Below are 25,554 nucleotides of genomic sequence, written 5' to 3'. Positions count from 1 at the left end.
AGCTAGATGGCATAGTGGATTAAGTACCAGAGTTCAAATCTAGCCCCATTTAATAATTACCTACCTGTGTGACCTTGACAAGTCACTTCACCACATTACCTTAAATTCTTTTTAAATTTAGACTTATTAAAAGTTCCCTTTTTTCCTTTCCAATATTCATTTTTTAAAGTTTTAAATTTCTTTTTATTAAAGATATTGAGTTTTACAGTTTTCCCCCAGTCTTGCTTCCCTCCCCACACCCCTCCAAAGAAAGCACTCTGTCAGTCTTTACTTTGTTTCCATGTTGTACCTTGATCCAAATTGGGTGTGATGAAAGAGAAATCATATCCTTAAAGAAGAGAAGAGAAGTCTAAGAAGTGACAAGATCAGACAATAAGATATGGTTTTTTTTTTCCTAAATTAAAGGGAATAGTCCTTGCACTTTGTTCAAACTCCACAGCTCCTTATCTGGATACAGATGGCACTCTCCTTTGCAGACAGCCCAAAATTGTTCCCGATTGTTGCACTGATGGAATGAGCAAGTCCTTCAGGGTTGAATATCACTCCCATGTTGCTGTTAGGGTGTACAGTGTTTTTCTGGTTCTGCTCATCTCACTCAGCATCAGTTCATGCAAATCCCTCCAGGTTTCCCTGAATTCCCATCCCTCCTGGTTTCTAATAGAACAATAGTGTTCCATGACATACATATACCACGGTTTGCTAAGGCATTCCCCAATTGAAGGACATTTACTCGATTTCCAATTCTTTGCCACTACAAACAGGGCTGCTATAAATATTTTTGTACAAGTAATGTTTTTACCCTTTTTCCTCATCTCTTCAGGGTATAGACCCAGTAGTGGTATTGCTGGGTCAAAGGGTATGCACATTTTGTTGCCCTTTGGGCATAGTTCCAAATAGCTCTCCAGAAGGGTTGGATGAGTTCATAGCTCCACCAACAGTGTAATAGTGTCCCAGATTTCCCACATCCCTTCCAACAATGATCATTATCCTTCCTGGTCATACTGGCCAATCTGAGAGGTGTGAGGTGGTACCTCAGAGAAGCTTTAATTTGCATTTCTCTAATAATTAATGATCCAGAGCATTTTTTCATATGGCTAGGGATTGCTTTGATCTCCTCATCTGTAAATTGCCTTTGCATATCCTTTGACCATTTGTCAATTGGGGAATGGCTTTTTGTTTTAAAAATATGACTCAGTTCTCTGTATATTTTAGAAATGAGTCCTTTGTCAGAATCATTAGTTGTAAAGATTGTTTCCCAATTTACTACCTTTCTTTTGATCTTGATTACACTGGTTTTATCTGTGCAAAAGCTTTTTAATTTAATCGAAATCATCTAATTGGTTTTTGGTGATGTTCACTAACTCTTCCTTAGTCATAAACTGCTCCCCTTTCCATAGATCTGACAGGTAAACTAGTCCTTGATCTTCTAATTTGCTTATAGTTCCAATATTCATTTTTATCCAATATTCAATATAATTTTAATTTTCCTAGAAATTAAAGTCAATCAGCTTAATACAGTATTTTTTTTTAATTCTCAGGTACTTATATAGGTCCAATTAGTCATCAAGCACACACAGCCTCACGACAATAGAGGAAACACTTACTGTGGGACAAGTCTGAAGAGTAATCAAGTGGAAGATGTGTGATGACTACATAGTAATGATATATTTTTTTTCCTACAGTTTCCACAGTGAAAATTATCCTTCAAAATGGTTACCCTGTGAGACTATCCTCTTCAGTAATGATGCCATAATTAAAAACAATTTTGGAATTCTTTATTCCAGACTGCCATTAGTCAGTTTATGAACTATCCAAGAAAATCAGTTTCATTTTTTCAAGTCAGTTCAACAATCATTTATTAAGCCCCTGCTGTATTGCACCATCCTTAAGCACTCACTTTATAAAAATAATAAATCTGACATCTGTATAGCACTTTACTATTTTCCCATTTTACAGATGACCAAAGGTCAGGTGATTCCTCATGTCAGAGGTGGGCTGTGAAACTGCTTCTCTTGTATCATGGTACCTATCATGATCATGAATCTGAGTAAGCACTGATTAAGCCCTGAGAAGTACTAGGCCTAGCAGCATCCGTCCTCTCCAGGTTGTACAAAACCAACTCCAATTGGAGAAGAGAGCACCAACTATCATTCAAGGAGCCCTTAATGACTGACTGCAGAGCCTAAGACCAAGATGGCACCGGGGCCCATCGTGACACCAGGGCAGTCATGGCGCCCTTCAGAGCAGGGTCTGAACTGCAGATTGAACTGAAATGGACTTTGTGATTTGTAGACTAGCTCTGAAAGCAAGTTCTCGAGGATTTGTAAAAATAATCCGAATGAAAGCAACCGTCGAACTATTTACAAACTTAAATTAGTAATTACTTAAGATCATGGCTTTATGGCATGTTTATTAAAAAATGGCAACATCTGTGTAATGAAAGCTCTCAAGGGTAGTGACTTTCATTTTTTTTGATGTCTGTTGCTGGTGCTTTGCACACAATTGATACATAAAAGACACCACTTGATTGATTAAATGCTTGTACAGCAGCATGCCTCCCCTAAGGCTGATAGTTTTTGTTAATATTCAAAGTCCAGAAAAATCTCAAGAATACAGTAGAATACAATTCCACTATCAGCAAGTAATTCAGAAACTAAACCAAAAGTTCTTAACAAGGGGACCATGGACTTTTTTTCTTTTCTATGATTTGTGAAATATATTTCAATGTGATTGATTGATTTCTTTTATAATTCTTTTTATTTTATGTATTTAAAAACATTCTGAGAGGTGTTTATGGGCTTCCCAGTCTGCCAAAAGGGACTGATACAAAATAAGATCCTGAACTAAACACTCACCTTTCCCACATTTAATAAGTGGTGCTGAATCAAGTTAGAATATGCCAGTTTTGTTTCATCGGAAAAATTTCAACTACACAAATAAATTTACATATCGGCTTTCCCCCCTAATTGTGTAAGTTTCTTTGGTCCTGCATTTCTTAAGTTCCCATGACCAGAGGAGTGCAGAGACTAGACAACCATTTTTTGTCAACAAGTGAGGTTAGATTAACTCATCTGAACCCCACAAGCTCTGCAAACTTTTTTATATTATTTTCTTCATAAGTACTTTAGAGGAATTGGATCCAGCTCAAATTGAATTACCACAGGTTTATGAATTTGTGCTATTCTTTAGGTCTCCTTTCAAGAAGCAGGTACTTCAAGAAATGCTTAGCTTCCTTAATAGAAATAATAGTTTTATGGTCTGTTTTAGTGATTTCACTCAAGAGTGCAACTCCACAGTTCTTTAAAAGCAGCTATGTTCAACCCCGTCCTCTCCTTTTTATGACTTCCTACCTATAATAATTACTTGGCCCTTTTCCTGAATACAAAAGTTCAACTAGTAGAAGAGCTATTCCACATGGATTGTGCTTCAGTTTGTTGCATTAAATGACCAGAACTGTACCATAGTCATTCTCCAACTGAGATAAAAGAAATGTAATCAAGTATAAATAATACAATAATACAACTGTTGTTCAGCCTTATTTCTTATATCAAATATTTGCATTTGTTGTATTCTCTCCTTCCATAATTATATGGTGGAAAATTTAAAGACTCAAATATAAAAGAGGCTTGCTCATAGTCCTGGGATAACTAAAAAATGTGTCTCAAGAGGATTTCTGGACAATTTTTCCTGGTCCTTTACTGCATTTTTCGTATTTTCTTTGTTTATCCATGGTGTACTTTTTCGCTGCATGATTCAATCTCAATTCTGCCTCCTGTATTGTGATTTTGTAAACACTTACATTTTAATATTTTTGTATCTTGAAATATATTTAAAAGTAAACTGATGACTGAATATTTGAAATTTATCTTCATTTTTATTCTCTGACCTCTAAGGGGGGATAGATAGTCAGGTTTGAGAAGCATAAATTATCAGCCCAGTGCAGTAAGGTACATTCCAGTGTAGTTTGAGGGGGCTTTTTCCCCTCCATTTTTTTTTCTGAGTTTGAAAGTTTTGAAGATTTTCCTTTCTGTGGTTGGGAAAAAACCCAAATGTACAAAAGCATGACCATTCCCTTACATTCATAAGTTTGTAATAAACTGCTAACTAGGCAGTGCTTGTAGACTAACTTACTAACCCTCATTTGAAACTCCAACAACAATTAATAAATGACTCTCATTGCTGAATCATTTTGTAAGATATAACTGAACAAAACTCACCCAGCATACTAACCTGTTTTCAGCAGTCATTGCATGGCTAATCCAATGGCTAACTGTGGCAAGGAAATAACCCTCTTGTCTTCCTAACTAAGGAAAAGAAGATGTCTATCACCTTAGTGCCAGCCTGGTTCTGAGAAGTTTATCATCAGTTTGGCTGCTGAATTAAGAATTTCAACCACAACTTCACAAGCATCTACTTAAGTCATGGAAAATTGCAATCAGGTGTCAGCAGAGAAAAAAGTACTCTCACTATGGAAGAATACTGTGCTGCTTTAACAGGGTGAAGGACAGAGTCAAGGCTGTTCATTATTAGAAAACCAAAAGAATTAAGTCCTATTCCCTAGACTCATTCAAAAGGTAGTGTCTCCATAGTGATTAGCTAGAAATACAAGTATATGGAGCAGGGGAAGAGAAATACACATCATACTGATGGCACTTTAACTATTTAAAGTATGATCATAGAGGAATGGCAGCATATCAAAACTCTGTATTAAAATAGTCACCAGTCCCTGTCCTGAAGATTACAATACTTAAAAATGATTGTGTACAAGAACTAAGTCTTTGGATTAATTGGGAGTAATTAAAGGCTGACAGGATCAAACAAAGCCTTCATGAAAGAGAGTAAAGAATTTGGAAGTATTTTCTGACAAACATAAAGCATCATAATTTTATTCTTAATAAAGAGACCAATAAAATTTAGGTCTCACATGGTAATAAATGTAACTATTATTCAGATTTTTTTCCAAATTACAAACTAGGATATCAAATATATATACTAAAACAATGCTATCTTTAATTATAACCATAATAAGTGAAGAAACAAATAGATTTTTGGGGGCAAGTAGGTGATAAAATAGATAGAGCACAGCCCTGGAGTCAGGAGTACCTGAGTTCAAATGTGGCCTCAGACACTTAATAAGTACCTAGCTATGTGGCCTTGGGCAAGCCACTTAATACCATTTGCATTGCAAAAACTAAAAGAAAAAGTCAAGGGGAAACAAATAAGATTTTAAAATTTTCATGTAAAAGTAATTTTATTGCAGATTTTTGCAACGTTTGATAATATACAAAAGAAATACCCACGTGTTGGTAGTGGTTTTTTCATTATGTTCTATTTACAAAATTTCGCCACATAATAGTAACTAGTTTAAAAAAAAAAAAAGACATTGGCCCTAAGAAGGCTACCAGAATACATTCTATTCCAAAGCCTGTAAAAGTTACTATGGTGTTGCTGAACCTAGGCGTGTTAATAATTGACTATAAAAATCTTATCCCAAAGCCTGCATTTCTTAAGAATTTTACAAGTAGCTTTGAAACTAAATGATGTAATTACATTGCCATTGAAAAGTGGAAGAAGTCAAACCACCCTCTATAAGAGGAGCATTTTTTAGTCAACTAATTGAATCTTTCTTGTTGTGCCACAGTTCTCTGAATAATGAAGGGCACCCCAAAACAGTACCATTACTGCCAAGCCACAATTCTTCCAATCAATACAAGCTTTTTCCAAAAGCTCCAACCATGCCAAGTAATTAATTACAGAGAGGTTGTCAATATGGGATTAATTCAATTTAATTAGGTTTTTTTTGAATTTTTCCCCTTTGCTTTTTTGTTCTCTGTATCTTTTTCTGGTTTCGAAGACTTTGAAGATTTTGCCCTTTTCTGCTGAAAAAACAAAAACATGTATGTAAACATTACCACATCACACTTAAGAGTCAATTTATTTATACATTAAGCTTACTGTCAGGGTAAATCAAATCTGAACTATTTTCTAGATAACATGGAAAGGTAAAAATGTTAGATCCATGCAAATTAACACTGCAAAAAATAATTCACCATGACCATATTGGATTTATATCAGAGATGTAAAAATGGTAGATTCAACATTAAAAAACAATTAACATAATCTAATAAAGAAAAGAATCCACACGATTACTTTAGTAGAAGCAAAAAAAGGCATCTGCTAAACCATACATAGCACAATACATCACATAATCCTCACAAGTGGAAGAGATAAATGTTAGTATAATCACCCTCATTTTATAGTTGAGAAAAGGAGGCTGAGGGAGGTTATGTGATTTGTCCAGGGTCACAGAGGCAGGATTCAAAGTCTACCTTTCCAGCCCCTGGGCCAGCAACCTCATTACAAATCTGCCATCAATAGCTTTGGTTGAAAGCTATCACTATTTGTAAAGCACAATTGTAGAAGCTTTCACAATCATATCCATCATCTGACTGAATTCTAGAAATGTTAGTAACACCAACAGTGAAAGGATAAGAATTAGAGGGAGTTAAGGACAGAGAACATACAGATGTCCAGTTCAAGACTAGGAGAGAAGGAAACAGACTACAAGGAAAAGGAGGTAGAGAGGGTAAGGAGGCTGCGCTGCCTTTGAAAGGGATGGTGAGGGATGGGGCAGAAGGATAGAAATGAAGATCAGTCAGAAGGGTCAGCGAATCATTTCAGAGTGGGGGATCCTGAAGCTGTGATTGTCACAGGGTGGTGGTCAGGACGCCCCCAGACTCTTACTAGCTGCATCAACAGGGACAACTGGCTTTCCAGGAATGACTTCATTTGGGAGCACAGCCAACATGGGGACTCGCTTTACTAGATTAGGTATGTTAATACTGAGGGTTTATTTTTCTAGGGTTGTTTTATCTGTTGTGATTCAATTGGGGGAAAGGAGGCAGAAGCAGCAATGTAAAAATGTTTAAATAAAATGTGCTGCTATGCTGAGGCCCTTTTCCCCCATGACTTCAGCAGCAGAGGCCCTGTTGCCAACCTCTAGGTCCTGGCCAGGGAAGCCCCCCTGCAGCATCCACTATCACATTCCTTTCTCATAAAGATACTAAAGAACAAAAAAAAAAAAAAAAAAAAAAAAAACCTTTCGCCTAAGAGGAAGAAAAGAGAGCTACTATATCCCCAAGCCCTTGGCCCAGAGCTCCCTCTGGACAAGACACTGGGCAAGAGGGTCTGGAGCAAGCAAGCCCTGCCCCTGGGCGCCAAAGGGCCCGGGGAATCCAAGACCAATGAAATACTAGGTTCTATCAGGTTCTATCAATAAAAAGTGGCAGTATACAAAACTTGTGCCAGAGATAAAATACCTTGATCATGGCATCCATCTCGATCCCATCTTGGTCTTTCTCCTCAGCCTGGGACTCGTCCTCATTGAACTCTTCACTGTAGTCGGAATTCAGCAATGGCCCCCCACTCTGTCTAGCAGATGTCTTTGTTACTTGAAGTGAATATGGAGTGAGATGCACCTCTTTATTGTAGCCTCGGGTAAAGGCTGCCTTAACCTGGATGGAATAATCATAGAGAAAAAAAAAAAAAAACTGAGTCTCAACTATTTCTTTGTGACTTCAAGACACAGTAACTCAAAAACATTTTTTGGCAATGTTTTTCGTGTCTGAGACCTATTTTGAACCCAGGTCCTAGTGCTCTATCCACAGCACTACCAACTGTCCCTTCAAGTCATTTTTTTGGGGGCAAGGCAATGGGTTTAAATGACTTGATCAAGGTCACACAGCTAGGTAATAATTCTCTGAGGTCAAATTTGAACTCAGGTCCTCCTGACTCCAGGGTCAGTGCTCTATCCACTGCGCCACCTAGCTGCCCCACCAAGTCACTTTTAATAAATGCACTAACTGTTCTCTAATTTTTTTTCTATCAAAAAATCCACTTTCTTCTCACCTTTCTAATCCTGTCCCCCCAACCCCCGCAATTGAAAAAGGAAAACAAAATCTTTGTAACAAATAGACACAATTAAGCAAAATGAATTATCATGATGGCCAGGGTGAAAATATGTCTCAACCTGTACACTTAACTACTATCACTTGTCTTCAGGACTTATTTAGCAATTGTTGTCCTGAATGAATTATCTGAAATTGTGTGGTCATGGTATTGGAAAGATTTCTTAAATTCTTCAAAGTTGTTTGTCTTTATAATGCTGTCATTAAAGAAACTTCTCCAGATTTTTTCACTCTACTCCACATAAAAATTATCAAGTTTGTCTGAAATTATCCCTGTCATCATTTCTTACAGCAGTGGTATTATCCCACCACATTCATTTATCATCATTTGTTCTGCCATTCCCCAATGAATAAGCATTCCCTTTAGTTTCAGATTATTTCTGCCACAGAAAGAGCTGACATATTCTTGTAAATATAGATCTTTTTCCTTTTCCTTTGGTTCTTCATAGACCTAGTAGTGGTATTACTATATCACAGTGCACACACAATTTAATAACATTTTCAGGATAGTTACAAATTGCTTTCCAGAATGGCTGGATCAGTTCACAGCTCTACTAACAGTGCATTAATTATATTATTAATTATTCAGATTATTTAGCATTTGTTGTCCTTTTCTGTCAACTTGGTCAATCTGATGAGGATAAAGGTATGATATCAGAATAGCTTTAATTCTGCATTTCTCTAATTGTGATTTGGAGTATTTTTTTCATATGGCTATTATTAATTTAGGGTTCTTCTGAGAAATCAAAATGGTGTTCTAGGGCCTACCTTAGATTTATTAGCAGGTACCTGCTTAAGATTCCCCAGGTAAAAATTAAAATGACAAAGTAGGCAAAATAGCACCAATTAGAATAAAAAATGGCCATTGAAATCTGAACACAGACTGAAGTACATTTTTTTCTCTCTCTCTCTCTCTTGAGGTTTCCCATCTTCTTGGGGGAGGGTGTTTATTCTTATGTTTACTCATAACATTCAATTTACATCAATGTGTGGCATGGAAACAATGTAGAGATTGTCAGACAGCCTTCTGTGGGGGGAGGGGCTGTAGAATTCAGAGCCTTGCAAAAAATGATGGGTACATATTGCAATTGTATATAATTGGAAAACAAATAAAATGTTAAACTATTATCCTCAAAAAAAAAAAAAGTGAATGTAGAGTTCCAGTCCAAACCTGGACAAGCCCATTTAGTACCTCTTGAATTGGTGTACTGGTTCATGGTGGAAACAGTTACTGGGTAGCTTACTATTGGCCCTAAGTGGGATAATCCTATTAGCCATGTGTGTCTCCTGTGCATGATCCAGTTAATAATTCATAGTACAAAATTCTATCAGCAAATTAGGACTGGTGTATGGCTCTAATAAGGAAGAGGTAAAGATATTGATAGGGAAATTCAGTAGTCCTATCAAGGATGAGGATTGTGAATTAATTTGAGGAAGACTGCTGGTGAAGTGTGAAAACCAAGGTGTTATTAAAAAGAAAAGGGGGGAGTTGTGTAGGCTGCTGGTCTTCACAGGGTGAGGAGGGGAGGGAGCCCCCAGGAAATCCATTACAAAGGGGGAATGGTCCAGTCAATCACAAGACAGGGAGAGTTCTCCTAATCCCATTCCAGGGATACCAAACCCAAAACCAGATCTCAACCGGTCAAGAGTGACCTAGAGATTTTGACCTAATGCAACTGAGTTTGTGAAATTAGGTAATTGAATATTAACCCACACACCCCCTGTGACGATTGGGGTTCATTAGCATATCATGCTTTGTAGGAAGTGGAGGGGGGAATCATATTGGGGCATATCATGGAATGAGTGGACCTTTTAGATTATAACTCAAACTCTGAGAGCCTATAAAAATAAAAATCCATGAGGGAGGGGAAAGAGTTTCTGAAGACCATAAATTACCTGATGTTCCAAGACCACTTCGTGAGTCAGGTGAGGTACCCGTATCTTGCAAGATGTATCTTGCAAGGTTTGTGAATAAAATGTACAATTTTCTCTCAAAAAAAAAAAAGTGAATGTAGAAGATTTTACCTTGGCAGGGCTTCCTCTTAAGCAAAAGTAGTGGGAAGATGTTTAAGTGATGTGAGAAGGAAGGGGAAAAAAGTAGCTCCAAGCAAATAACTTTTTTTTTTTGCCAGATTTGAGGTGAGGTTCTCAGCTATAAAAGTGAGGAAGAGGGCAGAATGTGAGGCCTGAAAATGTTTAGAATGGTTGCTGTGATGAGTGAAGGAGGGATTCTCTGAAGGAAGCATGGAAGGACTACCTTGCTTCAGTGAGAGCCCAGGGGAGATTATGGAACAGAAAGGAGAAGCAGATCTAATCATTAAATTCATGATTTTCTCCAGCTCTGGCACACAAATCCCTGGAAGGAGGTCAACTGGGGATGAAATGCAAGGATGAGGTTTGCCAAGGCTTGACTGGCCATAGGATCAAGAAATGTGGGATTCGAACCCAGAAGATAGTGTAGAGTTGAACTGGTTTACCAAGGTGCTGCAGAGGGAAAGGGAGAGAAGACAGACATTACAGACGGTGACTCAGGGAGACCCAAGGCAAGGAAAAACAGAGGTCAGATAAAGACAAAGATCAAGTGAAGGAGCTACAAGTCATGGGCAAAAACAGAATGCTACAAAACTGAGATCAGAACGATGTTAAGATCATCTCTGCCGTCTTAGCAGACACAGGATCTGATTAGTTTAGGAACTGGCTTGGGTGCTGAATGAGTTCCTTAAGACCAGGACTGTGCCCAGCTTTTCTTATTCTCTCCAGCACTTCAAGACTCCCAAGCAAGGAGCTTCCCAGATAAGGATGAAGAGGTTCTTGGGGTCAGGAAGAAAGAAGCAGTGTCAGGGGCAGCTAGGTGGCGTAGTGGATAAAGCACCGGCCTTGGAGTCAGGAGTACCTGGGTTCAAATCCAGTCTCAGACACTTAATAGTTACCTAGCTGTGTGGCCTTGGGCAGGCCACTTAACCCCATTTGCCTTGCAAAAACGAAGAAGAAGAAAGAAGAAGAAGAAGAAGAAGCAGTAGCAGTGTCCAGAACAGGGGATGAAGGTGGATTCTCATCCAAGGTGGTTGGACTACAAATGATCGCGGCAGAGAAATGGTCAGAGAGTAGACGCAAGAAGCAAAGAATCAGGGGCAATCAGTGCCACAAAGTGGGGGGGGGGGGGGGGGGGGGCGGCGGCAGGAGGGCACCAAGTCTCTGAGAGTCGGAAAATAGAAGGAAAGGTAGAGAACAATAATAAATTAGCGAATTGAAGATAAGGATACCCATGGTGAAGAGTGGAAAGAGGTGAGAGAGAATCTGGAGGCTAATATCCCGAAGGAAAGGGTAAGGAGGTTAGGGTGAAAAAAGTAGGCAGCGCAGACTGGGGTTGGTCCATCAATAGCTGAGGTGCAGAATCACAGTGGGGTGGAAAGAGTACAGGAGGAGTTGGGGGTTGGTAGCATATGGACCACTAAGTACAGTAAAAGTGATTGAAGTGAGATTCACAGAGGAATGCTGGGGATGAGACTGTTCAAAGCTCTCCTTCAAAATCATTCTTTTGGTTCCTAGGATGCCTCCTGGAATGCCTGCCTTGGAGCAGGAAGAAGCAGACAGAGGAATAGCCAGAAGAAACCACAGGTGAGACAGGCTGGGAGAAGAAGCGAAGATGGAAGCCTGAAAACTGTCAAGCAAAGGCAAGCACTGGTGGGGCACATGTGGAAGGTAGCCAAGGACCACAGCTATTGCTGCCATGTACGTAAAACTTTAAGGTTTGCAAAACGTTTTATCCATGTCAACTCAATATTTTGCAGAAGAAACAGGAACAGAGAAATTAAGTGACTTACCCAGGGTCATCTCAACAAGGAAATGTCTAGGACAAGAAAGACAAGATCAAAGTGGTATATAAGGAAGATTACTGGGGTTAAGAGACTGGAAAATGGTTTCGATAGAGGAATTTCAGGAGGCAAGAAGACTAATATAAAACTTATAATAGTAGGGAAAGATGAGGCTCATAACAAGGGTTGTAGAAAGATTTAAAAGGGATGAAAATGTTAGGAGGGATTTGAGAGATATTACAGGAAAAAACTGATAGAAGTTGGCAACAGACTGGTTTTAACTTTCACAGCAGGAGAAATCAAAAATGATGCCAATATAGACTGGAAGAGAAGAAATTCTGGGGTCACCAAGAAAAATACGGAAGGTATGGGGAGGAAAGGACAAGTTTTTTTCAGTTCAATTTCAGACATGTTGAGTTTGAGGTATTTGATAGAGGGAAAAAAATGGCAGATTGTAACTGGAGCTCCAGAGAAAAACTGAGGTCTGAGTGATCAAAAGATACACATTTTGGATTAATCTGCATAAAACTGGTAATTGAAATAATGAGATGAGCTCACCAAAGGAGAATGGCAAAGAAAAGTCTGAAGACAGAAGTCTAGAAGACATCAATCTGTGAACAATGGGAGGAGGAGGAGGAGACGTTAGTTAGCAAAGAGAAAAGAGAGCAATCAAAGAAACAAAATAAAGATAAAGTGGGTGATTCATTAGTAACTTTGGATAAATTATCTTTAGTAGTAGTGAGGAGAAAAGTTCTATTGCAAGGAGAGGCAGCAAGTTCAAGACTACTCTATGTATCTCCATGTATATTTCTATCTTAAAATTTGGTGGTGAAAGAAAATAAAAAAGATCAAGCTACTATTTGAAGAATTGGTTAAGTTAATGGAAAACTTCTGGGATTTTTTTTGGTCTGTTTTAATAATACAGTATTTAAGTAATTATAGGCTGAAAAAACAAGGCATTTTATTAGGAAATAATGACTACATTTATTTTTTTATTTTTTTGCAAGGCAATGGGGTTAAGTGGCTTGCCCAAGGCCACAACAGCCAGGTGATTATTAAGTGTTTGAGGCCGGATTTGAACTCAGGTACTCCTGACTCCAGGGCCGGTGCTCTATCCACTGCGCCACCTAGCTGCCCAAAAATAATGAATATAATGAGAAATAAAGAGATAGCTGATGGAACATAGTGAATGAGAAAACAGAAAAGAACTAGGATCAAGGGTATATAGAGGAAAGATTATACTTTCAGAAGAGCTTAAGAGAAGTATAAGAAGGGAGCTGAGAGAATTAAACTGAACCATTTAGACCTTTGTAACAAAAAGTATGGTCAACTGCTTAAGAGTGATGAGAAAGCAAGAAGAGTTGAAGTTTGAGAAGAAAAGACAACATTTAGAAGAACTGTGAGAAATATGACAGAAAGTTAATAAAGGACAAATAATGAGAAAATTATGCAACAGGGCAGCTAGGTGACGCAGTGGATAGAGCACCGACTCTGGAGTCAGGGTTACCCTGAGTTCAAATCCAGCCTCAGACCCTTAATTACTCAGCTGTATGGCCTCGGGCAAGCCACTCTTTAAGCCCATTTGCCTTGCTAAAACCTTAAAAAAAAACAAACAGAATACTATGCAACAGTGAGGATCTAGAAGAGACTGGAAAGAATATCAAGTTCAATAAATGCTCTTACAGACAAGAAAATAAAAAGTCAAAGAGGTTTAAGTAATTTGGTTAAGGTGATACACAGTAAAAAGTTGGGATTAAAGCCTGGTAAGCTAACTTCACATTCAGTACTCTTCAGAATTCACAACAATCAAGGATAGAAAGGTCCTATACATGCCAAGATACTCATAACACAAGTTATTTGAAATACTGAAAACAAAGTAAAAGGTTACTGATTAGCAAATTATAGAATATGAATACATTGGAATAAATCATGGAATATGAATAGATTGGAATTTTTTAAAATATAAGAAAATTTGTGTGAACTAATGTAATGTTAAGAAAGCAGAAACAAGAAAACAATAAACATAATAATAATAACTTTGTTTAAGTGCTTGGTTTTTTTTTATTTTGGTTTTTTTAAATCTCTATTATACCATATTTAATTTCTATTACACCATACTGTACTGTAAGTGGACTCAATGAGTATTATTTCCTCCAGAATATTTGGTAGTTCAGGATTAATAATGAAAGAGATAAAGTCCCAAATGATGCTAAATATTGAATTTTGTTTTTGTACATATGTGATAAGTGAAAAGGTATAAGTAGTTGCAAATTTTACCTTAGGATCCAATTTGGAAAAGGAACTCGGTTTGCCTCCCCAACTGCTTATTTCCATGATATTTTCAAAGTCTTCTCTCATGAGATGATATGTATCCATAAGCTCAACAACATTCTGTACCCCTTCTGTGCCATGTAATGTCAAAGGAAGAACAAGAGCATCCCGCATATGTGAAAGGTAATCCAGATTGACGATCCTTTTGCTGGAGTAAGTTCTTTACCAAAAGTAGAAAGGACACCAAATAGGTCAGTTTTATAAAATCACCAACAAAACTTTTAATAATCAATTGTATTAACCAGACAATGGCTCAATTCAGGGATAGTGACCCTAATGCATTGCTGAAGTTTTGAAACAATACAGCCACTATGGAAAACACCTGACATCATGCAAATAAACTGACTGAAATGTTCAGTCTTTCACTCATAATATCCCATTACTAGACTTATATCCCAAGGAGGACATTGCAAAGAAAGCACAAATATTTAAAATCAACCACAGATTGTGTTTATGTAAACAAGCTTTGTGTTACGACAAAGATTTCAAGTTTCTGTCTCTAACTGGTTATGAAAATAATAATTTACAAATATAACTATGGTCCCAGAAAGCTTGTTTTAATAAATAGATGAACTCAAGGGGTGGCTGTTGCAGCAGAAATGGATTTTTAAATTTCAAAATTATATTTTCGTGTCTTATGGTACATATTAGAGCTGAGAATACTCACTTTCCAAATAAGAATCAGAGCTATCACTTATTCTCTTTTCTGCTAACACTTCTATTATAAATAGCTGACATTTCTTGGTTTCTAACTTTGAGTGAAAGTAAAGCCAAGGGAAAGATCACCAGATTCAAAGACCTTCTGCAGCCATGGCTCAGAACATGTTGGGCTGGGAAGCAGCATTTCCATTGGACTGTTACAGAAGACATCTCTGAATAGATAGAAAGTACTGGAAGTGGCTTGGTGATGGCAGCAAGGAAGGCAATCTAATGAACATTTATCTATTAAAACCTGGAAAGTTATGATGGCCTTGAAAAAGAGTATGTGAGGGGCAGCTAGGTGGTGCAGGGGATAGAGCACAGGCCCTGGAGTCAGGAATACCTGAGTTCAAATCCAGCCTCAGACACTTAATAATTACCCAGCTGTGTGGTCTTGGGCAAAACACTTAACCCCATTGCCTTGCAAAAACTTAAAAAAAAAAGAGAGAGAGTATGTGAGGGAAATCAAGTCTTCTCATCAAGCCATTGTCAGGCTGCCTCCTCTCCCCAAATAGCCCTTTCTACCCAGAATATGGAAAAATGAAAGAATACTATTTTAAATGTCTTTTCATCCTAATTCATCTTTTCCACTCTAGCTCAAATTATGCAATTATCTAAATTTAACAATTATTTTTATGATTTTATTTATCCATTCAGCCAGCCAGCCACTCATCAAGCCAGCCAGCTTCTCATTCAAAAAAACTTACTAAGTACTTTACTCTAAGAAGGATTCCAGTCTAGGAACTAATAAAGAGGAAGCTTTTTTGTCAAGATTCAACACAACAATCTGATTTTGGAGAGTTTGCACAGAATAACAGCGCTTTAAGGGCACGTAAATATCTGTAGCAAGGTCACTAGTTTTAAGCAGCTGAATATATAAATTAACCAGTAAAAATAGATATTTTTGTGCCCTCAATAGTAACTTTAGTAATAGCCAAGTAGCTTTTCTTTATGTCTAAACCGAAATCTCTCATTCTATTTCACTCCTGTTTCGTCTTTTGGTTTAATGTTTCATACTGTCCAGTTTGTCTAAATTAATTTTTGAAGGTTATTCTTATTTATTAAGTCATAACATACTTAATAATATTAATATTTTTATACATTTTATTCGACTATCCATCCAAGGTATGCATTGTTCCTTTTTAACCTATTATATATTCTTTCCTGCATCACACTCAAAGGAATAATTATAAACTACTCAGATTAAAGAATGCTCCAAATTTCTAATGAGAGAAATGCAAAGAAAACAACCCTGAAGTTTCATCTCACACCTTGCAAAATATAAGAATAGACCATGTTGGAGGGGTTGAGGAAAGATAAGCAACTAGTGCATTACAGCCACTATGGAAAACACCTGGGGATCATGCAAATAAACGGACTAAAATGTTCATTCATTTCTTCCATTACTAGACTTCTATCCCAAGGACAATATTGATAATATTGATCCACTGTTTGGGATAGGGAAGAACTGGAAACTAAGTAGTAGCTTATCAACTGAGGAATGCTAAACAAATGACAGTACATAAATATATTGGAATATTACTTCACTAAGAAATGACAACTGTGATGAATAGAGAGAAACCTAGAAAAAGCAACATGAACCGATGGATAGTGACACAATAACCAAAACAATGTAAAGAGAAAGAATCATACTCAAAAAGTCAAGGGAATGTGGAAAAATTAAATTATAAACAACAGAAAAGACTCAAAAGAAAAAACAGTTGAAGATATTTCCATCCTGTTGTAGACATAGGAGATATGTAAGTGTTGCGTATGGCACATATTTTCAGACTTTTTTGATGTATCAATCTGTTATGCTGATTTTTGTCTCCTACTGTCTTAAAAATACTATTTTATATGAGATGGCTCTCTGGAATAGATAGAAAGGGGAAATGATATTGTGGAAACTATAATAAGACAAAAAAATAAAAAAATCAATAAAAAATTTTTTTAAAGAACAGCAGCATCATGCAACTAGAGCCCTAAATGCCATCTTTGTCTAGCTCTTTTATGTCATAAAGAAACTGAGAACCAGAGAACAAGTGACTTACCCAAGAATATGCAGCTTTTGTTCTTTTTAAAGAAGTCAACAGGTATAGAGGATGATATATTACCATTATCTAGGAACCTAAACAAAATTAGTCTGGTTATGAGGAAATGGTAACCTAGAAGAATTCTCTTTTAAAAGAGAAATGGGACAGGGAGAAAGTACCAGAACTGAGACATCAATCAACATACATTTATTAAGCATTTACTATGTGTTGCCGCCCACTGAATATTAAGCACTGTAGTGCTTAAGATACTGTCGCTGTTCTCAAGAAATTCACATTCTAATAAGTGAGAGAAGCCAGAAAATCTACATGCATACAAGATAAAAACAATCTATATGAAAATAATCTCAGAGGGAAGACACAAGTGCGGATGGGAGGGGGCTCCTGGGTTTGATTACATCCAGAAAAAGGGCTCTTTAAAGAGGATAATGTTGAACTGCATCTTGAAGGAACCCAGGGAAGCCAGGAGGGAGCAGTGAGGCGGGACAGAATTCTAGATATGGAATAAGGAGTGCTGCATGTGAGGAAAAGGAAAGACAAGCTGCCTGACTGGGAGAGTGTATAGAGGGGAAGAAGACTAAAATGGTAGGAAGGGCTTTAAATGACAGGACTTCATATTTAATAGGCAGCATTGGAGAATAGAGAATTGAGGAGTGGAGGAGGAGGGGCAGAGTTTACATGATCAGAATTGAACTTTATCACTGAGTAGATGATGGAAAAGATAAGGGAGAGGCTTGAGACAAAGAGACCAATTAAAAGGAAGAGCACAACAGTCTGGGGCAAGGCAAAAGGTGATGAGGCTCTTTGCTAAAGTGGTAGCTTTGTGTGTGAAGAGAGGAATGTTTATATGAAAAAGGAGCTCTCAAATGGCAGCATTTTTTTTTGAAAAGGGAGAGAATAAAGAGGACAAGAACAAAGAAGGAAGAAAACTATATGAAAAAAGTCCAAGAAACTGATGCAGACTTGGAACTAAAAATGAGAAATCCAATACTGAATAGCAAAATGACAAGACCAAGATAGTAAATCCAATAAGTGCAAGGGGCTAAAAGTCCTTTGGCTCAATTCAGAAAAACTATGAGCACATGGAAGAATAGACTATCCAGGATGTGAAGACAAAGAATTAAGTCACAAGGAACATAGTAGAAAAAAAGGGAAGACTGGAAAGTCAGAGCTTCCAAAGAAAATAGAAAAAATTGAAATTAATATGAACACGGCAAATGACTACTGGTTTTGATGAAATGATTAATAATATCAAATTATTTTCAAACAAAAGCCTTATATAAGTCTAGAAGCTTTTTTGGGGTAACTCAGTTTCCTCTCAATGTTTCAAATTAAATTCTTGATGTATTTCCATTACACCCAACACATAACACTTTCTAAGACTTTATTTTTAATGAAAAAACAATAAAAATGCCTTCCTTGTACCTACTCAGTAGAAAGACTCATTTCAATCATCCAAGTAATTTACCTACAGCTAACGTCCTCCTAAAAATAGTTAATGGTGTTTTCTATAAGATAGTAAAACATATTCAAGTATGTTAAAAATTATAAAGTGCCATATAAACCTAAGACATTATTACTAAATCTTGTCAATTAAATATCTCTGAAGTCTTATATGCACAAGCCTCATGTACTTAAATGTGTATAACCAACCTATTTATACCTTACCTCTGTTAAAATACCTAGCATTGTGCTTTTCACACAGAATTTGTATTTATTGGCATTAGAATTATTAGTATTTATCTAATAAATGACCTGATGTAAAATAATACTGCAGTATTTGTAAAAGCAGCTCAGATTTATATATTACTCTGAACTTTGTCCTAAATGCTCATTTTATCCAACCCAGTATCTCCAAAATATAATGAGATCATTTATTAAAAAAAAAAAAGGTTAGGGGAATTGTCAGGATTATACTTTAGGTTAATGGCTAATCAGGATTTAAAAATTCAGATAGTTTGCATTCTAGGCAGGTATTTGTTACATTTGTACCAAGGCATCCAAACAAAAGGGTAAATATTCCACATCAATAAAACTCCGAATTGAAATAATTCTACTTACTCAAGACTCATATGCAATGCTAATTCTTGAACAATGCGATCATGTTTGCCTGTGGAGGAGAATTTACCCAACCAACTTGGAAAAGAAGGAAACTGAGTCATGAAGCCTCTCATCAACTCTCCAGGAAGAACACTAGAGTAAATGGCCTGAAAAAATCAAGCAAAGAAAAATAGTTTAGATTAAACAAAATTCCAAATGTTCTACAATTTCGCAAAGATGAGAGCTTCTTTTCTTTGACATAATCTAATTTGTTAAATTAAACTGACATCCTTAATATAAAACAAAATAAAACAAAAAACCAAAGTTGTACTTCAGTCTCAAAAGATAAGTAACTTTCTACTATTTGAACAAATATAATGTCTATGGAATAAATAACACTAATAGAGGAAAGGTTTGACAAAAGTAATCTCAACAAGAGATTTGGATTTGAGATGTGTGATGGAATTTCTTTGGTTCCCAATGTATTTTCTTAATAATGCTTTGTTAAAATTAGTCTTTATTCATAAACTGCACTGAGTAAAGGTCAGAAGATAACCAAAAGTTGGTCGCAGATTTACAAACTCAGAAGACAAATTAATATTTCTGAATGTTATTTTATTTTCTAATTACATGTAAGTTAAGGATAGTTTCAACAATCATCTTTTTGTAAGCTTTTGAGTTTCACATTTTTCTACCTCCCTCTCTTCCTTCCCCCTCCCCATGACAGCAAGTATAGATTAATATTTATTAACATAAGTTGATGTGGTCCTTCAAAATCAAAGACCATGGCATCAAATGAATGATGAGATGACTTGTACATAATGTTTATTATAGTGAGGGGAATAATGTGCAAAGACATCCTTCCAACTGTCTTTTCCAAAACCATTTCACCTCTTAATCTAGGTCTGATTTGATGACACAGGACTTCTGGTGAAGGTCTGGATGCCATAGGAGTCCGTGGCACTCCAGTGACACTGGGCAGAAGCACAAGTATGTGGTTTTCTGGAAACAAATTGGCAACAACGCAGTATAGCAACCCTTGTCTTATGATGGTCTAATCATAAGTAAGGTGACTGAATTGTTCTAGCCAACTACAATCATACTCCCATAAACACCCAAAGACTTTAGTTTCCCAGAAGTTGTCTGGTAAGTCATAGGAATAATGCTATCAGATTACTAGTCATCATTTATGGTTGAAATGATGACTTAATGTCCTCTAACCCCCCCCCAATAAGAAGTCTAGTAAAATAAGTGGAGTCCTTCTCAGAACAATGATTTTAAATGCATAAAATAAAATACATAAGATTACAAAGGATAACAAAGTGAAAATATAATGATTTTTTTCTCAGAAATGGAAGCCAGGTTAACCTGAGTTAATATTATAGGATCATAGATTTTTATGCTAGAAAGGACCTTAGAGGACATCAAGTCCAACCTTCTGAATCCTATAGAGGTCAAATGACTTGCCCAGAATACAGAGCTAATTGAAATTTACTGCTCTATCTGCTATACTATGCTATCAGAGAACTTGGAATCAAGAAAGAAAAGTTCAAATGCCACATCTAGCAATCACTAGCTGTGAAACCAAGAATAATTTATTTAGATACTCTGAGTCTAAGTACCCTTATCTATAAAAAAGAGACAATATAATTTTTTTTAGGTTTTTGCAAGGCCAATGGGGTTAAGTAGCTTGCCCAAAGCCACACAGCTAGTGTAAGTGTCTGAGGCCAGATTTGAACTCTGGTACTCCTGACTCCAGGGTCGGTGCTCTATCCACTGCACCACCCAGCTGCCCCAAGTCAATATATTTGATGGAGCAGTTGTGAGACTCAAATATAAAAATTATGTCAAGTTATTAATACAGATTTAAAGGGTTTATAAATGCCAAATTTCTGTTATTATTATTATCACTAATTACTAAAGAGAAGAAGTATAATCACCTCCACTAGAAACTAGGCTGCCACGAGAGTCATGCTAAATGGGACAAGGCTTCTTTCCCACATAATCCTTCTGTGTGTCCCCTCTGCAGGACCTTGGATGTCCAGTATCCTGGTGCTAGCCAAAGCTACCGTCCCACAGAGATCTGCCCTGCCCTAATGCTACCAAAACTCCTACTTCTTCAATGAAGCCCTCTTAGCTAAGAGGAAGATATCAATATGATTAAAGTAGTTCATATTAACATGGAAATGACTAATATGTTTAACCAAAAGGCAACAGAGTACAGTGGAAAGAGTATCATTATTTGGAGTATATTATTCTCACTCTGCCAACTCCTACTTGAAATAAGTCCTTTAGTTATCTGGACCTTAGTTTCCATATAAATAGCTCCTTTTGGCAGGGGGAGGGGGCAGAGATGGAGCAGAGGGACAGCACCATGTAGAACTTGGTGAAGTAAAACTTGTATTAGTTTTTATTCAAAGAAAATCAAGCTATAGAATGAAGTTGTGACAAATAAAATGTTCATTTTTATTTTATGTTTGTGTATTTTAAAATCAAAAAGAAATCAAATAATGATTTTCTTTTTCATTAATTTAGAAGGTAAGGAAAGAAACTGTATTAATATGATTTCTAATTATCAATGCTTTGGAACATAATTTCACATGTCATTCAGGACTTAGGAAAATTTCCAGTCCTTATATTATTAATTTATTGACAATGGTTCCTAGAGCAGAGGAGTTTCAGGCCTTTCTATACTTTTCCAGTCATAATTTTCATGTAATGATTGATTTATTCTGCACTCTACAATGTTCTTCTAATTTGATCTCCATTTATTTTATTCATATATGCAAATTTTATGTAGTTAGAATTTTAGATATTAAACCAGCATCTTGGATCTTAGTCACAGTTGTGAAAAGTATCGAATTGTTTTCTTTTTTTATCACTTGTTTCTTTTTTTTTTTAAGGTTTTTGCAAGGCAATGGGGTTAAGTGGCTTGCCCAAGGCCACACAGCTAGGTCATTATTAAGTTTCTGAGGCTGGATTTGAACTCAGGTACTCCTGACTCCAGGGCCGGTGCTCTGTCCACTGTCCCACTTAGCCACCCCCATCACTTGTTTCTAATGAGCAAAAATTCCCTCTACCACTCCCACCCACATCAAATTGAAAAAGAAAACAAAACCACTATAACAAACATATAATTGAGGATAACATTCTTGCACTGTCCATGTCTTTAAAAAAAATGTCTTGCTCTGCACAAATTTCTTCAACCATTATTAGGAGGTAGGTATGATAAGTTGATCATTTATCCTCTGGAGTTGTATTAGAGTTGTTATTGTATCATTGTGTTAGACTTCTTAATTCAGAGCATTGGGGTTTTTTTATATTTTTATTATACAAGTTTTCCTACTGGTTTTGCTCACCATGCATTCTATTGGTCAGTTCATACAAGTCTTCGCAGGTTTTTGTGAAACTATTCCCTTTCTATTTTCTTAAAATAATTACAGTCCATCATATTCAAATTCCCTCACTTTCATTCCTCAACTGGTGGGCATCCCCTCAGTGTCTAATTCTTTAAGCACAGCGAAGAAAGATAAATGTTGCTGAACACCCTTTAATCAGTTAGGATTAAGACTAATTTCTCCTTCAAGCTACCTTCTCTTCTGATCTCCCCTTCTGTTTCCCTTTTTAGTAAAATATATTTATGTGCCCAAATCTCTGTCACTCTCATTCACTCTCAATAATCTCTCATAAAATGTATGTGCAAATATATGCGTGTGTCTGTGTCCTTCATCCTTTGATCAATTTAGAAGACAGTGAAGTTCAAATATCAGTAAGAAATGCAATCCCTTGTAGATCTACATCACAACCCTGAAATTCCTTTAAAAGATGAATTTATTAACTAGTCCAAATGAAATCTCTCACTGGCTGTGGAGTCAGTTACACAACTACCACACAAGTGAGCAACTAAGCATTTCATCCCTTGCTTTAAACAGAATACTTCAACTTTACACTTTAAAAAAAAAACCTAATTGCATTATTGGTCATATTCCCTCCACAGATTCAAACATCTATGTTTTCTTGAACTGTTCGCTTTTTTAGGAGTGGGTTTGTTTTAATTTTCTGGGGTTTACTCACAAGAATTAACAACTTCATAAATAATACAGTAAGGGAGTAAGTTCAGACCCATGAACAACTAGAAAAGGAGCCCTATGTCCCAATATCAACTGTAGATTAAAAAAAAAAATCACTGAGTGAAACCCTAGAGTGATGAGATCAATTTAAATACACCACAATCATTTCTTTAGAGTTGTTATTTTAAATGACAAAAGGGGAAAAAATCTTCTCAAAACCTTCTTAAGTACATGCCTTAAAAACAAAATAACAGTTCAAAAAGAAGAGACCATTTACAACCATGGCGCTATCAGAAAAAAAGTCAAGAAAGGTTATCTGGTTCAATTCCTTATTTTCAAAAAGTTGCAAATTAAGATATTAAGTTAAATTAAATCTTTTACTCATATATGAGTCACAATCAGAATCTAACCTTAACTGGTCCTTATGTCTATTGTCAGAATAATACAAAACAAAATAAGATCCAATGTATTAGTGGAAAATGGTCTGATATAGTCCCAAAGACCCTTTGTGATTCACAAAGCTCATCTAAAAGCAGTTAGCTACCATCTTTGCTGAAGAGTTATATACATCACACACACACACACACACACACACACACACACACACACACACACACACGCATTTTAGGGGTAGCATTGCACCTACCTGTGTGGGTAGAAGGCTCCAGTTTTGCTTACTCCGAATTTGTCTATCAACTAAGTCACCATCACATATACTATCTGCTGCTCTGCTTAAAAGCATCAAGTGTTTTTTCATATCCCCTCTGCAGGAAAAAAAAAATTTACATTATTATAAGAATCCCCTTCCCAGGCCATGAATCTTTCAAAAGCACTGTGCTTATTAAAGGATCAATTCCAACTTTGCCCATTACTCTGACATACTGACCCAGCAGCGGCAGGTTTTACATGTAAATAGTTTTCCTGGACAAAAAGAGGTGCTATGGAGTAATCGTGGAAGAAGAGATCACACTTGTCCACAAGCGACATATGAGCAGTCTCTTCTCCTGCAGCAAACACTTTCCGGGCAACATCAAATGGACCCTGTAATACAATAACACTATTACAATTTTAGCACAGATCAATTCATTTTAACTGAGCTGAAATAAACAGAAAAGAAGATAAGAATCTAACTCATCTATAACAGATTGCTGTGGCCCCCTGCAAACCATTTATAAGATTATGTATTAGAGAGCTATGAAAAAAGGATACTTCAAAATTTATATCTGCTCAATATTTTCATATTTAATCTTTAGCCCTTGAAAAATTATTTGTACAGGAATTATGATACTCTCTGGAAGCTAATTATTGTCTTTCCATTCACAAGATTAGTAAGTTGATCAATAAATATCAACGCTAAATTTTTTCCATTATTTCTACTATTTATTAGGGAGAAACACTACCAAGTCAAAGTACAACCAAAAAAAAGGAGTTTCTCTTACCATTTTGATGTCTTTTTTGGCTCTGCTGGAATCTGCTTTAGCTTGGTCATAGGTTAGGGCTTTACTTTCTGCACACCACATGCTAAGATTGTGCAAAACCTAAAAGTCAGAAGAAAATCAAATCATTGGCAAAAAGGAGAAATACACCCTTAAAGTGGCATACTGAAAGGATGATGATCACAACTAAGCAAATCACCACCAAGTGTTAGACTACAAAGTTTGGAGCATTAAAAAAAAAATTAACATACCTGTCGAATATCATGATTTGCTCCCAGAATAATTTCATTCATCGCTGAAGGAGGAATCTTTAAACCCTCTTTAAAAGCAACAGACATCATAGCACCCTAAAAATCATATATAACTTCAAAAACTTCAAAAATGCAACAACAAAAATCTTTAACTTATTAAATTCTTGAAAAAAGAAAAATATCTTTGTACCTTAATCTGTTCAATCCGAGGTCTTTGAAAGCGAAGATCAAAGCAATAATGTACCAAGGAACGGATTTTTGGATGATTTCTATCATTACACATACAAATAATAGGTATCTTTGTGTGTTTGATCAAGCCAATTAGTTCCTGAAAAGCAAGTTTGCGCCATCAAAATCATCACAGAAAACTCAGTTTAAAAAAAAAGATCATGATTTTACTTCTTTTTTACTGCATTGAAAAAAGTGTTCACACCATAGCCATAACCCTTGAAAATGAAATATTAAATCTTGGGTGTGTGACATTAAAAGAATAATGGGAAATTACTTGGTTCTGAATGGGAAATGATTAAGAAATAATATATTGGTTTTTTTTAATAAACTTTTACAATGCATACAAATCAACAATCAAACAACCAATTTTTTTTTGCTAACAAAGCTCCCTTCTTCTCCCTTACGTCTTATCTTTCCTCTTTGAAAAAAAACTTTTGTTCCTTTTTTCAGTTTGTATGCATACAATAGGAATAATTGCATCAAAAATTAATGACAGTATTTACTTAAGCCATGATGTGAAACAAACCATCCTGTGGCCACATAGCACATAACACCAAATTTTGGTTATATAATGCTTCAAACTTTTGGGTGACTAAGTGGTTGGTGCCTGTAATCACAACATCTCTCAGGATGGTCATTTGATCACTTAACATAAAAAGTTTT

At 36.3% G+C, this 25,554-nt stretch overlaps 2 protein-coding genes across 4 annotated transcripts in view; one reads left to right on the top strand and one right to left on the bottom strand.

Annotated features, from left to right (window-relative positions):
- WDR19 (WD repeat domain 19) overlaps nt 1–3,869 on the top strand; it is a 78,142-nt gene extending 74,273 nt beyond the window's left edge. The window contains exon 37 of one of the 2 annotated variants that reach the window (XM_074229617.1): nt 1,683–3,869. The gene's annotated coding sequence lies outside the window, so the exon portion shown is untranslated. Of the gene's footprint in view, nt 1–1,538 lie in introns of both variants that reach the window. The other variant, XM_074229616.1, reaches the window with a different exon arrangement.
- Nucleotides 3,870–5,219: 1,350 nt separating this feature from the next.
- Nucleotides 5,220–25,554, bottom strand: part of RFC1 (replication factor C subunit 1) — a 99,443-nt gene continuing 79,108 nt past the window's right edge. Inside the window, exons 17-25 of one of the 2 annotated variants that reach the window (XM_074229618.1) lie at nt 24,851–24,988; nt 24,661–24,756; nt 24,413–24,511; nt 23,860–24,014; nt 23,620–23,737; nt 18,925–19,070; nt 14,060–14,273; nt 7,320–7,514; nt 5,220–5,879 (exon numbers count right to left, since the gene is read on the bottom strand). In XM_074229618.1, the coding sequence (XP_074085719.1) occupies nt 5,790–5,879; nt 7,320–7,514; nt 14,060–14,273; nt 18,925–19,070; nt 23,620–23,737; nt 23,860–24,014; nt 24,413–24,511; nt 24,661–24,756; nt 24,851–24,988 (1,251 nt within the window). In that variant the 3' untranslated portion in view covers nt 5,220–5,789. The remainder of the gene's footprint in view (nt 5,880–7,319; nt 7,515–14,059; nt 14,274–18,924; nt 19,071–23,619; nt 23,738–23,859; nt 24,015–24,412; nt 24,512–24,660; nt 24,757–24,850; nt 24,989–25,554) is intronic. The other variant, XM_074229619.1, reaches the window with a different exon arrangement.

This window comes from Macrotis lagotis, chromosome 3 (assembly GCF_037893015.1).
Source record: "Macrotis lagotis isolate mMagLag1 chromosome 3, bilby.v1.9.chrom.fasta, whole genome shotgun sequence".
NCBI classification, from domain to species: domain Eukaryota; kingdom Metazoa; phylum Chordata; class Mammalia; order Peramelemorphia; family Peramelidae; genus Macrotis; species Macrotis lagotis.
This window is presented reverse-complemented; position numbering and strand designations above follow the sequence as displayed.